Source organism: Electrophorus electricus, chromosome 3, assembly GCF_041902795.1.
Source record: "Electrophorus electricus isolate QZ-2024a chromosome 3, ASM4190279v1, whole genome shotgun sequence".
Lineage (NCBI taxonomy): Eukaryota > Metazoa > Chordata > Actinopteri > Gymnotiformes > Gymnotidae > Electrophorus > Electrophorus electricus.
Window position 1 is genome coordinate 39209404 of NC_137499.1, and position 16154 is coordinate 39225557.

Sequence of the window (16154 nt, forward strand, 5' to 3'; positions counted from 1 at the left end):
AACGGTCTAAAAATACCAGCTCTAAATTGGACAAAAACAATAAAACAATTTTTAAAAGTTTATCGTTGTCTTCACGTCCCTAAAAAGCGAAAGACTGTGAACGAAAAGATCTACAGCTAGATATTATTTTAACTTTTGACACCACCCAACCTAACTCAGATGCGTGGTATGAACAGGAATTTATTTTTGGTGAGGGGATTTAATTTTTCTACGTAATGACAAACATTTTTTGACTGAGTGGCTGTATGATTTGGGTAGCTAACAGCCAAAATGAGCACGGTATTGCAAAGAATTCGTATTTGCCGCTAGACAAACCAAACTGGACAGCGGTATCAAGTCAAGGCAAAAATAAAGACTGCTCATGACACCGCCTACTGGGCAACTTGGACATTACATATGAAACGTCTGACCCCGATTGGCCAATAAACTGCTTTCAAGAATGATGTGTCATTACAAACTGTCCAATAGCAAGCGCTTTTGAATAATTCAGGAACGAATAAGGCGCTGTTGAGTGAAGAAAATATGCACAGATTCGCAGATCTCCAAATAATGTCTCCGTGCTGGCTGTCATTGTGCATGATTTGTATATCACGACATCACGAGGGTTCTGTTAGTTAAACGCAGTCACAGTTTTGTGAGCGAAGAGGATTTCTATTGTCTTAGCAAGGTCTTTCGCTGGCGAACATATTTCATCTTTTTCCTCAATCCGGTCAGTTCACCATCATCAAGCCCCAAAAAATTGGATCAGTAGGAGAAAGCGCTGAGGCGTGTAAGTCGGGCTTTGTTAACCGAGCTCGAGGAACAACAGAATTCTCAAAGTGAAGTTAAACTTTCGGTAAGTTGTGCGCGAGCTAACGTAGCCTACCGGCTCTCTGGCCTGACGAATAACGTCAGCTCGCGCGAGCGAGATCGCTTCAGTTATAACTGCCTTGTTATTCGGATCGTTGTGTCTTCGATTAGCCGTTGGGTTTTAACGTCGCCCCGTTGTTTGAACTAAGCGGTCCTCTGGTAAATGTGAGGTAAAAGTTTCCCCGTCTCGTTCCTCTGGGGAGCTACACCCACCGTGTCGGGGTGGTTAGCTCGCCTCGCTAACGACAACGACAACGACGCCCCTCTCAACAGAGCGAAACTTCAGGCTTCCCTCTGGTGAAGATAAAACGGAGGAGATTTTGGAACTAGACTAAACTTTGAAGTGCTATAGCCAGCTGGCTAGATTTATAAGAATTAATTTAAAGAATGTTATTCACGTTGATCACCTGCTATTACTCGACAGTGAACGAAAATGGTTACCCCAACATTCATTCTGTACCTCGATTTGTTAAGATAGTTGGATGTCTGATTGTTTGATTGCCCTTTTAAACCCTTAGAAAAAAAGACACCATTAAAGCTAGCCAGCTTGGCTAGTTAATACCAGCAACTTGACTATATTTTATGAAAGGAATCGGTTTTCATTTGCTAACCCAGGTTTTGTACAGCTGAGGTCATCCTTCGACCCGTATCTGGTCCCGGACAGCAATGAGTGACTCGGAACCACCTACGTTTTCAACAGTGGAAGAAGAGAGGGATTACTGGAAGAAACAAGCTGCCGAGCACCAGCAGAGGTACGGCAGGCGCCTGTGCCCGTGAACGCGTGCGTGTTTGTGGCCGTGGTTGTAAGGCTGGGCTCTGCGTTCCGGTACATCCAGGGCTGATGTGGCTCAGGACGATCTGCAGGAGTTCCAGCAGATGAGTCGCGACTACGAGGTGGAGCTGGAGACCGAGCTGAAGCAGTGCGAGACGCGCAACCGCGACCTGCTTACGGCCAACAACCGGCTTCGGATGGAGCTCGAGGGCTATAAGGTACCAAGACTAATCCTTTAGTCGCGTGAGTGAGTTGCAGCGCTTTACATCCAGACACGCTGTCGTTACAGTTCGGTTTGCAGTTGATTGCCTTGCTCATGCCGTGGATCCGGTCTCGTCTCCTCGTGTCTGTGTGACTCTGATTTTGATTTGAGTAAGGATCGCATAAAGGCTCGAGCATGTGGGTGTTCCCTGGTAGTCCTCTTAGATCCTCGCGTGCGTTATAGTACGGCGTGATCTCGTTGTACTGGGGCACAGCCACACACACACATTCACAGCAAGACAGCCCTGATTCAGGGACCGGGAAACAGCTGATGCCCACGTCTGCATCAGTGTTTGAAGGGAAAGCGGACTTGTACTCTGTATGTCTAGGGTTAGAATAAAAACATGACACAGGATTTTTTTAAAAACACATCTGTAGAAAGGAGCCAAATCAGAATATCAGTCTGTAGCGTGTTCTCACGTGTCTGAATCATAACATCTGTGACTAATGTTGGATAGGTCATACATTGTACTTAAAAATGTGATGCAACACAGACAGCATGAAGCAAGTTTGAGATGACAGCTGGACTGTTCGGACTTCTGAAAACACGTTCCAAGTGAAGTGAGGTACAGAGCCCCCTGCTGGCCAGTTGACCAGTTGTGTTGACTGTTGTTTAGTCCAATCACAATTGTTGACAGTATTCATTTAAAAGCAGTAGCGAGGTATGCGGCTTTTTTTTTTTTTTTTTAGTGCTATGATGAGAGTTGCTGGAGTTCTCTACATTGTATAGTGAATTATAACTTTTCCGATCCAATTTGTGGTGTCATCGTCGCAATCTTTGGTACAAAACTGCACACTATATAGGCTACTGCGTGGTGCAAATGACTATTGAGTATGTACTGTTAGCGTGAGTGCGTAGCCTGGCATGTTTCAGAAATGCTGCTGAATCAATATGTTGCACCTTTTCTGGAGTAAGCGGGGTAAGTTGACAGTCTATCGGTTACAGCAGTATGAGCTTTGGGACACAGCCTTTGTCCTCTGGTCCTCCAGGAGAAGTACGAGATGCAGCACTCTGAAGCCTGCAGACAGATTGCCTCTCTGGAGGGAGAACTGGCAGAGACCACTGCCATCAAAGACCAGCTGCAGAAGTACATCCGGGAGCTAGAGCAGGCCAATGATGACCTGGAGAGAGCCAAGAGGTGAGCGCTGACCGCAGTTCCCTGTGCGCTGTGGCTTCATGGAGATGCTCTCCTGTATCTCTGTGACGTTAATTGTCTTCAGTACGTCAGTGGTTTTGTGATTTGTGTTTTGGAGTCAGGGTTCGGGGAGCCCAGATTAGTGTCTTCAGTGGGCCAGTGCATCTGATAAAACCCATAAGCTAGTTGTCGAGCTATTCGGCAACTGGGTGAAGTATGGTGGTGTGTAGGGAAGGAGAAGCCTTGTTTAAGCGTCTGGTGTTACCAATGTGGGCTCCTTCTTGTTCCCATAGGGCCACCATTATGTCTCTTGAGGACTTTGAGCAGAGGATGAATCATGTGATCGAGAGAAATGCTTTCTTGGAGAGCGAGCTGGACGAAAAGGAAAACCTGCTGGAGTCCGTTCAGAGGCTCAAGGACGAAGCTCGGGGTGAGGCTGCCTAGGGCTGACCAATATATCGCTCTTAAATCATCATCACAATACACAGTTTGTAATACTGATGTAAGAACGGGCAACAGAACACAAATGAGCCATTTAGCAAATCGCAGCAGGTTTTGTGTGCCGTGAGCATCACGACTAATTGCACATGTTCCGAATTATCAGTCTGGGCATGTTTTGATGTGTATTGGTCAATCATGCAGTGACTTTCTTCAGCAACTTGGTGCAAAGCAGTGCCGGCCAGTCTTTATCCAGGCCCCATCAATGGCTCGCCCCTGTGTTGTTAAGACATTGCGAAGCCTGTTGTACTATATAGCAGTATAATTGCACTGTGGTATTTTGTCCAGATCATGCAAATGTTTTGAAAGCAATTTTTAGTCTTCTGCCAGTACTAGAACAGGATAAATGCATTTGGCCACTGGCTCTGTCACTAGTGCCTTTGCTTCATGTTTTTGCTTTTTTTTTTTTTTTTTTTTTTTTTTCCCCCCCCCCCTTTTCTTAGGAATGAAAAGGTTTTGTTGTGCAGACAGTGTGACCGTGCGCATTTGTGCTGGTATAGACATGTCTGTTTTTTCATCTAGGAGCTCGGGGTGCCATGTTTCTGCTTTTAGCAGAGCTGCTGTGTAACTGTGCCCTTCTGTCTGCCTTTTTGTTCATTGTGTGTGGGTTTGGTGGTGCGGTGTGTTCTTCTGCAGATCTGAGGCAAGAGCTGGCTGTCAAACAGAAGCAGGAGCGGAAGCCATCTCTCAGCCTCTCTGTGGATGGAGAGAAGGCAGAGACGACACCTGCACGCACCCTGCCTCCCTATCTCACTACGCCCAAAAGACCACCAGGCTCTGGGAGTGCTTTCAACACACCCCCTTCATCCTACAGCAGGAGTGAGTACACGTATGTGTGCATGCACGCACACGCGCGCACACACACACACACACACACACACACACACACACTTTCTATCACACTGCAGTACATGGGTTTGCAACTGTGTTTCTTAGTTCCAGTCCTGTACAGTTCAGTGCGTTACTGCGCCAGCACACCTGATTAACATCACAAACGAGTTGATAGCTTAAGTGTTCACTGAGGTATGTTGGCGTACAGGAACACAGTGCTATGAATTTTTAAAATAATTTTACTTGGAGCAAATGCATACACTCATTATAATTGCACTTATTACTAATTGTAGGTAATTATTAACGTGTGCTGGTGTTTTTCCTGTTTTGGTGCGTAGTTGATGGTCTTACTGGGACTCCACTGACCACCTCTGCTCGGATATCTGCCCTCAACATTGTGGGGGAGTTGTTGAGGAAAGTGGGGGTGAGTCCAGTAACGCATGATGTAATAATTTACTTCATAAATGATCACAGTGGATTCCAAAGCGATTACCTCTAACCGTCTGGCTAATGGCACTCTGTGAATGAAGCTTTGCTAGAACTCTGCTTTCAGTAATCCTCTGTTTGATATACCCTCTAGAATAGGTGTGTGTATATATACACTTAAATGAATAGTGCAATTACGTCGACCTGGAATGCCAAATTGCGATTTGATCTCAAAACACCTTAATGATTGGATCTCTGCACCATATATCATTTTGAGGTGTGTTTTCTAAAAACAGTAGAAGCAAGCTTTTTTTTCCACCCAATGTTAACATTTTAAAGGTCTCACTTTCAGCATTAATGTGGACCCCAAAAACTCTCAAGTCATCTCTCTTCACTTTTGGGTTTGCTCATATATACCTGTTAAATTTAATTTGTTTTTGATACCATGATAAACTGGTGGAAGTGCCAGTAACTCGGCTTAGTTACGTTATTCTTATTGTCTTATTCTTGTTGCTCCTTCTCACACATGGCAATGCATGGTACAGAACTTGGAATCAAAGCTGGCATCCTGCCGGGAGCTGCACATACAGCAGAGGACACCAGGCCGTCTGATGAGTGCACAGACCACACCTAGAGAGGTGCTGGACAGCCCGTCGGCCAACACCAACGGCCTGTATGACACAGGGTGAGCTGGGGCAGAGGTGGGGCGGGCGGAGCACCAACACAGACACGGATACACATACAGTCATATCATTCCCATCTTGGAGCCAACACGTGCTTGCATGTAACCTCCAGGGTTGGTAGGTGTGGTCTGACGGGGGAAGGTTAGCTAGCTGATGGGCGGGAGTCGGCATAATGACCAAAACTGTGAAAAGGGGGGCTTGTCTCCTAAGACCTCTCTGCTGCTGTATTTCCCAGGATGGTGAAGCGCTTGGACTTTGGAAAGGGATCCAAGATGGTGGTGTGAATGGAGGTGTCTCACTTAGAGCCTGCGCTTAGCCTGGCTGTTCCCCCAGTGATCCCCCACCCCCTCCGGTTCCACAGCCTGGCCGGACTCCTGCACACAGTATTGCCGTGAATGTCTCTTAATGCACAAAAACAGGCTTTGTTTATTTTCCTTTTCTGTAACGGACTGAAGTGTGATGTGTCCGCTGTCTCTTGTCCCCTGGCGGCAGGACCAGCAGAACATCAGGTTCCGTCTGTGGACCATGTAATCCTGTGTTTGCTTTATTACAGCTGTCAGACAGCTGGACCCTTTATGTTGTGTGTGTGTGTGTGTGTGTGTGTGTGTGTGTGTGTGTGTGTGTGCTGCATCTGACTGCTACACTGGTTTCAAACGTCATGTCTTTTTAGTATGTTGGGCTGGTTTCCAGGACATGGATTAAGACCTTGATCAAGTCTTAAGACTGCCGTATAGTGCCAATGATGAATCACCACTGCAGTTTATTTCTAGTCTAAAGTTTTAGGCTTAAATTGGGTTTGGGAAACTGGCCCAGTTAGTCCAGCAGCACCCCCCCCCCTTTTGTTTTTTTTTTTGCGTATGTGCGTGTGCATCCCTGCAGGAATTTCTTCATTCTGTAAATTGACACCTTTTAATGTGTCTCCAGAGAGACAAAACTGTTGTCAAAGAACTTACCACTAAACCTCCATGAAGAATGTGCAAGAGCAGCTGACCGGCAGCTGTTTGACCAGAGCTGCTCTCCTTACAGCTGCATCAGGGTGCTTACCACAGAGATCACCTGTGTTAGAGTGCAGGGTGTAGACCTGCTCCCTGCACCACAGAAGAACTTCCCAGGCTCCACCACGCCAGCACCAGACGGAAAAGGGTAGACTGTTAGCGACCGTTTATGAACAAGCACAGTATTGTTACTAACCATTGGTGTGTTGTGTGAGCAGGGATGATGATTGTTAAAAAATGTTACAAATTTGTTGAGGCTTTGGAAAGTTAAGCGCGCGCGTGTGTGTGTGTGTGTGTGTACGTACGTACACTTTAAATTGGCTTTGTTGTATACTCGTAGGCTGGTCTGAGTAACCTTGTTCCATGTCTGTGACGAAGCTGACTTTGCAGGGCTGCTGGAAATGTCCTGGGTTACTGTACTGTAGGGCTGTGTGCTACATCCATTAGTAGTCATTATCGCAAATACTAGTCTCTGTACCATAACACTCTAACACATCGCAACGCTATTACTGTGGGCTTTCTGATGTCATACTCTCCTGATGAGTATTCTGTGGATTATTGATAAGTCACAGCACTTGCATAACCCGATAAACAGTAATAATTTAGGTAAAAATAATGGCAGTGTGTCATTAACATGCATCGGGGGTCCAGCAGTGTGCTTTATTACATAGCTCAGTAAAATCACACTATATAGCTGTATAAGTGTAGTAAGATTTTTATTTATTTATTTTTTTGGTCCATAAATTACAGCCCTTCTGCACAGTAATGGCACCAGAATTTCTGACCTGAGGACCGAAGTGTATGTTTTTGTTAGTTTGTTTTTCACTTCTCCATCTTATGTCATGAATGGGAACTTGTGCCTTAATTTCTGTATTCCAAACCGGTTTAGCCTGAGGCACAGTGACATGCATGTGGGGCACCTACCAGACCCGAGGAAGCGTTCGGCTACCTCTCCTACCGTTCACATGCCACCTCTCTGCTTTGACGGGGCCGTCATCGTGAGAGGAGCCAAATGATCAAATTAGAAACGGCACTTAATCAGATGCCTGCCTGTATTATCGCTGTCAAGATAGTCAAGTATTAAAAAAAATTTAAATACTTCAGTGAAGGGTACAAGTGTTTTATGTTAAAATTAGACATGTAAAGTGGAGCTAATGGTATTTTGTACTTTCCTTAGAGGTACTAATGTAGGAGTTATATTAGAGAGGTCAAGCACATAGACTAAAGTGTCTCGGTCATCTCAGGGGCTCATGAAAGCAGTAGTTTCACTAAAGACATCTGTACAGTCCGGAATGGTTTGGGGTATTTGCACGTAGATCAGGTCTGTGGAGGCGCACTGCCCTACAGGCCCTGTGTGCGCCACGGTAAATGCTGTACATGCTTCCCTACGTCCCTGCTGAACGGCAGATGTTCCATATGCAAATATGCAGAATAAACGCACCAGGAGAGATAACCGATTGTGGTCTGTTTCTTGTAGAAATATTGTGAACAGTTAAATAACAGCTTGGAGCTCTTTATTTTTGAAAATTTTAAAATCATTTTTAATTCATTGTAGTTGAAATATGATGGATTAAGTAGTATCACCTTTAACAACAACAAAAAAGTGATTGTAATAAGTATTATCATTTCTATTTAAAATGCTTACTTATGGTAAAGACAATTTACTTAAAAAGCATTAAAACACCACACCAGAAAAGCATCCCAACCCTCAGAAAATATTGTCTGGTATAAGACAGGAATGACTGATTATTTAGATTGGTGTTTTCAAACATTAAACTACCATGGCTAAGCGAACTCGAAGCATCCCTGCAGAAGAATACCGGCGTGTTGGGACTGGGATTTGTGGGAGGGCCGACTACTGCAGCTCGCCCTGGCTGCTGCGGGTTGGTTCTCCCTGCGCCTCCTCAGGTCCAGGTACTTTTCTAGTTGCAAGTCTCTCCTCCTCTGGAGCCCCCAAGCTACCAATCAGGGTCTGAAGTGCCCTGCTTCTTGCTCGTGGGAGGGAGGAGCCAAATGCGGGGTCATTCTCACGCCTGTGGACCGCAGAAACGGTAATCCGGAACAAATTGCTGAATGTTGCATCTCGACAGGCTAAACTGGTTGTGTTATTCAGAAGCACACATGCAAAAAGCTGAATAACAATTCAGGAAAAACAAATGCAATAACGTTTCACTGGAAGGTCATTTGATTCCAGTTTAGGGTTTAGTGTGGTGAATGTGGGTGTTGCATACGTCACAGAAAGGGATCACCGCAGAACAACCTGAGTTTGCTCCTGAGAAAGGACAGCTCTCTGCTCAGGGCGTCGTGGGCCTCCATGGCCTCACCCAGGTCCCGCTGCAGCTTCCTCTGTCCCACCGCGGCCCACTGGGACTCCTCGTCACTCTCCTCCACCTGCCTCTTCAGCTGCTTCACCCGCACGTTTGCCTTCTCCGCCTGCAGCGGGGAGTGGCATAGCATCAAAGAGCAGGACTCCGGAAGAGGGTTGGACCAAGAGCTTGCTAACTGGCTTCCACTAAATATTACAAACATTCTTATATCATGTTGCATTAAAACCACAAACGACACTGACGGTATTGAGCTAATTGAGCTAATGAGCACTTGACATTTTAGCAGCTTTTTTTTGGGGGGGGGGGGGGGGGTGATTCCTGATCTCACTACTCACATGTGTTAGGCTGGGTGGTGTTTCCCACCCCAAAGTGTAAGTTAAACCAACGTCATTTTAGATCTGGGTTCCCAGACGGTGGCTGTTGTTTTTTAAAATATATAAATATAAAATTCTTAGTGTAAACATTTTAGATGTTTTAGAGTTGAATCTTCGCCAGCGGCAGACTCTAGCCCTGTTAGCGAAGCCCACCCTAAACATGCACCTCCAGGTGAGGTCAAAGGCCGTGGTGAGGTTACCTGGTCCTTGTATTGCTCAGCCTGTTTTCGGTCATCCTCCATCTGAATGGTCAGGTCCTTCAGCTTCTTGTCCTTCTGACGTAGGGCTTTGGCTGCACCCTGCCTCTCCCTGCCCCAATGCACCCCCGAGGTCACAACACATTCCACGGTCATGCACATAAAATGTTGAGAATCCAAAAATTCTTTGATCCTCAAATCCAGGGGAATGCCAAATCAGAATATACCTTTTATACAGGTACAGTGGTGCTTGAACCTTTGTGAACCCTTTAGAAGTTTATTTCTGCATAAATTTGACCTAAAACTTCATCCGATTGTCACACAAGTCCTAAAAATAGATAAACCAAATCAAACAAATGAGACAAAAATATGAAACTCATTTATTTAAATGAGAAATGATCCAATATTGCATATCTGCGAATGGCAAATGTATGTGAACCTTTAGGCTTGAGTCAGGTGTCAATCAGTGGGATGACAATCAGGTGTGAGTGGGCACCCTGTTTTATGTACAGAACCTAGCAAAGTCTGGTCTTCACAATACATTTGAGGAAGTAAGAGGAGCTTTCTGAGGATCTCAGAAGAGTTGTTGATGGTCATGAGACTGGAAAAGGTTACAAAACTATCTCCACCAATCCACAGTCAGGCAGATTGTTACAAATGGAGGAAATTCAAGACCATTATTACCCTGCCCAGGGGGGGTCAACCAGCAAAGGTCACGCCAAAAACAAGGCGTATAAAACTCTGCAAGGTCATAAAGGAACCCAAGGTAACTTCTAAGTAACTAAAAGCCCCTCTCACATTGGCTAAGGTTAATGGTCATGAGTTCTGCATCAGGAGAACACCGAACAACAATGGTGTGCATGTCAGGGTTGGAAGCAGAAAGGTGCTGCTCTGCAAAAAGAACATTGCTGTCTGTCTGCAGTTTGCTAAAGATCTCATGGACAAGCCAAAAGGCTATTGGAACAATGTTTTGTGCATGCATGAGACCAAAATTGATCTTTTTGGTTTAAATGAAAAGTGTTATGGCTGGAGAAAGGAAAACACTTGTGGTAGTAGTATCAAAGTTTGGGCCTGTTCTGGTATCACAGTTTGGGTATCAGGGCCAGGATGACCATAATTGATAGAATTTGTAATTGCTCCATCAGCAAACTCTAAAGGAACATGTCAGGCCATCTGTTTTGTGAGCTGAATCTCAAGAAAACATGCAGCAAGACCCCTAAGCACACAAGTTGTTCTATCAAAGTACGGTTAAAAAATAATAAAGTTAAGGTTTTGGAATGGCCAAGTCAAAGTCCTGACCTTAATCCAGTAGATATGTCGTGGAAGGACCTGAAGCAAGCTGTTCATGGGAGGAGACTCACCTACATAACTGAGTTGAAACTGTTTGTACTGAGGAATGGGCTAAAATACCTCCAAGCTGATCTGCTGGACTAACCAACAATTACCGTAAACGTTTAATTGCCGTTATTGCTGCATAAGGGGGTCACACCAGATACCGAAAGCAAAGGTTCACATGCTTTTGCCACTGACGGATATGTAATATTGGATCATTTTCCTCAATAAATAAATGACTGAGTCTAATATTTTGTCTCATTTGTTTGATTTGATTCTGCTTATCTACTTTTAGGACATTTAGGACAATCTGTTGAAGCTTTAGCACAAATTTATTCAGAAATATAGAAACTTGGAAAGGGTTCCAAGTTTCAAGCAGTACTGTATCACAGTATGAGAAGGACATGGTGAGGTGTCATAATGGAGAAAGCGTTAATGGTGTAACATTGCCACCATTTCTCAGCCAACCCGTCTGCGGGATCTCTGCCCAGAGAGCCAAGGGACTTCCCCACCTGATCTCCTGCTCCAGCTGGTCCTCAACATGGTGCAGTTTGACCTCTAGGGTGGTGATAGAGGCCCTCAGTTTTGATTTGGCTTGTCCTTCCACCTCCTGCAACTTGGTCTTCAGGTCCTTGTTCTGCCTCTCCAGCTGTTGCCGGGCACCCTCACTCCTCTGTGACATGGCCCGCTCCACCTGCAGCTCCACACTCAGCTGGTCCACCTGCACACAGAGAAAGGAATGCTGGGATTGACTGATCAATCAGCTTGTTTGGTTGGAAGTGTATGTACATATTTCATTGATGGAGACTTGGGGCTTTTTTCTTTCTTTTTGTTTTACCAGTCCCAGAATTACCCAAGATTGTCCACAGTTCTTGGAGTTCCTTTCTCCGTGGTATTTGATTTTAAGAGTCCACACTATTGAAACATACATGAGGGGAGACCCTCAGAATACACTCTAAATACTATGGATTCTATAAAAACTATCATTTCATATACTAAACAAGAGAATTATTACATAATATTACTGCATCATGGTCATTTTTAGTTATTGTTAGTTTCTGCGTGTCAAAGCCTGATGTCTATGCTTGTGCGGCGCAGAAGTGGACGTCTGCCCTCAGGACACTGGCTTGCTTTAAGCTGTGCGCCCCACGTGAATTGTGACATGGGCCCTGACACCGCTGGCACCTGCTGGATGCTCCTCCTCAGCTTGTCGTTCAGGGACTCCACGTTGCCCTGCTCCTCCTCTAGCTCCTCCTCCAGGTGGGTGACCCGTCCCTCCTGGCGGTGCTTCTCTTCTGACAATATTGACCTGTGCGATCAAAAGCCACAACATGCACGTGGTCACTTATCAATCATATATCTGAAGAAGATTCCATGGATTAACTCCATTGTACCCTAGTCAGAGACATAGAGAAATTTGCTGTGACGTTCACAAGGTTTCCAGAGAAACAGGATGTTTTGGACAGAAGTCCATCAGCCGAGCAAACAAAGCGCTTCTTAAAGTCTAGGAGGTGAAACCATTTTGTTGCTTTTTCTAAACTGAAAGCTGAAACTTTGTGAACTTCAGTCTATACATGTTCTTCATTAATGAATTACACCAGGTGCTGTCGCAGGGAGTTACTGCTTGGGTATTAAGCACAGCATTTGACCAGTGTCAGCAGTTATGCTCTTTGGGGCGCGAACCTGAAAGAGGAGACGTTTAGGAAGTGGCTTCTTACTTCCCAGGGCTGCCAGCCAGCTCTTTTACCAGCTCATCCCTCTCCATTTCTGCTTGCTTTCGAGCTCTTTCCGCCCCTGCTAGCTCCTTCAGAAACAATCACCGGAACGTTTTGTAAAACAGACAATCTTCTGGTTTTGTGGAGTTGTGTCTGTCTTTTTTTTGGTAAGCCTATACCTCTTGTAAATGCATAATATTAGCCTCCAGGGTTTTGGTCCTCCTTTCAGTTTCTTTTGCGCTCGACAGCGCCTCCTTGTGGGCTGTGCAGAAATCCTCCAGCTCCCTCTGGGTGTCTCTAACCTGGGCCTGCAAGGCGGGAAAGCTGATCCATTAGACGCAGTCATGGAAGGAGACTAAACCCACAAGCGAGAGGTTGTGCACCTCCTGCTGGCCAACCTGAGCTTTGCGCTGCTGTTTGACCGCGTCGTCCCTGCTCCTGCTCAGAACCTCCACCTGCTCCTCCACATCCTTCACCTCACTCTCCAGCCTCTTCTTGGTAGTGAATTTCTCTGCTTGCGCTCATCTTCCAGCTGCGTCTCCATCTCGCATAACTGAGCACGGATATAACAAAACTGCTCAGTAAACTGAAATGGTTATTATGCATCATGCAGCTGAAACGTGTGGTGTACGATGCACTGTAGCTAGCATCACTCAGATGTTAAAAATGAACGTCCTATTTCTTGTTGATGGAGAATCAGACCTGCACGTGTTGTGATGCACTCACACATGGCCAAGACTTTTATGGTGATCGAGCTTTGACACACCGGCGAACAGAAAATGGCTGCCTTTAGGTGGAAAGCCGCCACGCTTTTACCTGCTTGACCAGCTGTCTCCGCTTCTCGTCTTCCTGCTCATCCCTGTCCTGGAGCTCCCTCTCAAACTGGGTCTTCAGGACCTGCACGTTCACCTCCAGCCGGAGCTTGGCGTCCTCCGCCATCTGGAGCTCATCCTCCAGCTCCTCCACCTGGGTCTTCACCTCAAGGATGTGAGTCTCCAGCAAGCGCTTGGCCTTCTCTAGCTCATGGACCTTCTCAAACCGTATGTCACACATGGAGGAAGGACGGCTGTTACATATACTGTGATGGAAAGTGAAGGGACGCAAGACACAAGTGCCTGAAGGCATTAAATACCTGAATACGTGGTTAACAAAGAACAAAACAAAACAAAACAGGGCGTGAACCAGGAGAACTAAACACAGAAATAAGGAAAGCACAACTACAAACTTCCAGCATCATTCACAGACCAGCAACGCGAGCAGGGAAACACCGATAAATATGTTAGGAAATCAAGATATAACAAGACAGGTGGAATCAACAAGAGGCAGGAAACAAGACAAAGGCAGAGACAAGGACCAAAACAAAACCTCATAGCAACATCACCATGGGAACAAGACAAAACAAAACTGCTCAGTGCTAGGGGAATCTGTACAGCATGTGCTGGAGATACCAAAGACACAGGCAGTTTTTAAACACAGCACTTTTAAACCATTATGGGAAATACCTGCATTTTCCTTCAAGTATTGAATCAGTTTGTTTTCTGCGCAACCACAGCTTATTTACCATTTACTTGACTTTGGACAAATGAAAACAAGTGCATGGTCTCACATTCTTGCCCACATCATCCTTTGAGTGGATCAGAGCATCTATCTCCATGTGCAGGCTTTTGTTGAGCTTCTTCACCTCCTCCAGGGAGAGCTTGGTCTCTTCCAGAGCTCGAGCCATGGCCAGCGCCTTGCTCTCGCCCTCTCTGACCTCAGCCTCGGCTTGGTCACGTTCTTCGGCGTTCCTGCAGGAGACGGCCTTCTCCTCCACCAGCATCTGACAGTGTTACACCGACAAACATACGCACGGTACACTTAAACCGCAAACAAAATGCCAAGGAGTTGCATTATGTAGCAATCATATTTCTGCCACAGCTGTCACTAAAATAGAAAATGAGAAAGAAAAAATGACTGTGTGACTCTCCTGCACTCGGTAATCAGCTAATGTAAAGTCCAACTGTATTGATCAGTCAGGGATCTTCTCAGTCTCCTCCCTACTAATGGTTTTGTGTGCGCACGGAACATGCAGGTGGTGAGCTAACGGCCGTCCTTCCGACAAACGCTTGTGTGGAGGATGCGAGGTTTGCCGACCTGGTCGAATTTCCTCTGCCTTTTGTCCAGGTTTGAGATCAGCTGTCTCTGGTTGTTCAGGTCCACCAGCACGTCCTCCAGCTCCAACTGCAGCTGGTTCCTGCTCTTCTCCAGCTTGTCGCAGGCGGCACCCTTCTCCTCCAGCGCCGAGCTGGCTGCCTCCAGGTCTCTCTGCAGTCGCTTCTTCGTCTCTTCTAGAAGCTCCATGCTGCTGGAGAACCTGGCCAGTTTTTTCTTCGCGTCTGCTAGCTAAGATGAGAAAAAGAGCCACACAGTCACAGGTTAAGTGATAATAGGCTTTGACTTCAGTACAGCGAGCGCATGTTCATTTTGTCTACGTTCAAATTGTCTTTCCACTCTCCCTAATAAGGTGCCCTAATAAGGGACCAAACTAATGGCCTTTGTCCCCTATATGGTGCACTGTGCGAGAGTCCACCTACAGCCTGGAGGACCAACCTGTGTGCTGAGAGTGGAGGAGTCTTTCCATGTTACGCTTGGCCTCAGCCTCCTCCTCCACCTGCCCCAGCAGATTGTTCCGGTCGTCCTCCGCCTGCCTCAGGTGGTTTAGAGCATTCAGCTTCTGACGACTCTCCTCAGCTTGCTGCTCCTGGGTGAGCACATGAGACAAGGTTCGGGCTGGATGGCCAAAACGCCACTACGTAGATTCATAAAATGTTTTTTTTTTTCTTAGACTTTAGTCTAAGACTAAAAACCTTTATTGTCACTTTAATCTGATGCTAAGGTTTTTTTTTTTTTCCACTGGTGCCTATGGTGACATTTACAGCATTTATCTGACACTTTTATCCAAAGCGACTTACAATTATGATTGAGGGGCCCAACAGTGGCAACTTGAACTGGCAACCTTCAGATTACATGTCAAGTACCTTAACCACACCACTACCTACTAGACCTTCTGTACTGAGAATCCCCATTCACTCTAGCTCAGGATTGGCCCGTTATAACACACACGGCTGCAGGAGCTCACCTGGGCATCCTGGAGCTGTGAGCTGAGACTGGATACATCTTTACTCAGTCTGCTGTTCTTATTGTCTGCGTCATTCAGGAGAACCGTGAGATTGTCAAGCTCGGACTGTGGGGAAAAGGTGTCATTACCTCTGTACAATATGTCCCTCTGAATAAGTAAATAAATGGTAAAGAATAAAAAAATGAAAATTATAGTGGAAAGAATCTGTAATGACGTTGCCAGTGTTAAAATCTTTCTAACAATGGATTTAACATCTCTGACAAAACTCTTCAGCTGACTACCAAGAACTTAATAAGTTGAACTGGATACGTTAGTGCATGATAAACACTATAGTAAAGAAAGGACAGCATGCGATGCCCACAGTGAGTTTGAAAACCCGATCTCCCAGCTCTGCTTTCTGTCTCTCGCTGTCGTTGAACCGGCCCTGCAGGTCTGCCAGCTGGCCCTCCACCTTTTTCCTCTTGTGTTCGGCATCCTGTCTGGCGTTGAACAGTGAGTGCAGCTCTGTGCTTAGATTTGCTGCCTCCTTCTCCAGGGTCTGCTTGGCCTTCTCCAGGCTAGCCTTTGCCTGCCACCAGAGACACTGAACCATGCATAGACCATGATGGGAACTGTGGTGGGTAGGGGTGGTAACTGAGGA

The 16154-nt window shown here is 45.9% G+C and overlaps 2 protein-coding genes across 3 annotated transcripts; one reads left to right on the forward strand and one right to left on the reverse strand.

Moving 5' to 3' along the window:
- Positions 1–510: 510 nt before the first annotated feature.
- On the forward strand, positions 511–7904 carry nde1 (nudE neurodevelopment protein 1). 2 transcript variants are annotated; one of them, XM_027015716.3, is made up of 9 exons: positions 511–835; positions 1476–1601; positions 1686–1839; positions 2873–3021; positions 3312–3448; positions 4153–4335; positions 4686–4771; positions 5319–5458; positions 5692–7904. In XM_027015716.3, the coding sequence occupies exons 2-9, from the start codon at positions 1516–1518 to the stop codon at positions 5738–5740; spliced, it is 984 nt and encodes a 327-aa protein (XP_026871517.2). In that variant the 5' UTR covers positions 511–835; positions 1476–1515; the 3' UTR covers positions 5741–7904. The 2 variants fall into 2 exon arrangements, with proteins under 2 accessions (XP_026871517.2, XP_026871516.2); XM_027015715.3 differs by having other exon boundaries at positions 517–835; positions 1465–1601.
- A 102-nt stretch (positions 7905–8006) lies between these two features.
- myh11b (myosin, heavy chain 11b, smooth muscle) lies at positions 8007–16106 on the reverse strand. The gene is given in 16 exon segments (XM_081708430.1): positions 8007–8484; positions 8712–8884; positions 9353–9461; positions 11194–11402; positions 11867–11990; positions 12400–12485; positions 12576–12704; positions 12795–12904; positions 12907–12949; positions 13213–13425; positions 14003–14215; positions 14530–14778; positions 14986–15007; positions 15009–15136; positions 15515–15787; positions 15876–16106. Coding segments are annotated over 16 exon segments (2490 nt in total). The 3' UTR covers positions 8007–8306.
- Between the last annotated feature and the right edge of the window lie 48 nt (positions 16107–16154).

Bases quoted from the DNA above. Each gene is read 5' to 3' on its own strand.
- nde1 (XM_027015716.3), top strand. From the start codon at position 1,516: ATGAGTGACTCGGAACCACCTACGTTTTCAACAGTGGAAGAAGAGAGG. The intron at 3,022-3,311 runs GTGAGCGCTGAC...TTGTTCCCATAG, and splicing joins GACCTGGAGAGAGCCAAGAG to GGCCACCATTATGTCTCTTG. The intron at 4,336-4,685 runs GTGAGTACACGT...TTTGGTGCGTAG, and splicing joins CCCTTCATCCTACAGCAGGA to TTGATGGTCTTACTGGGACT.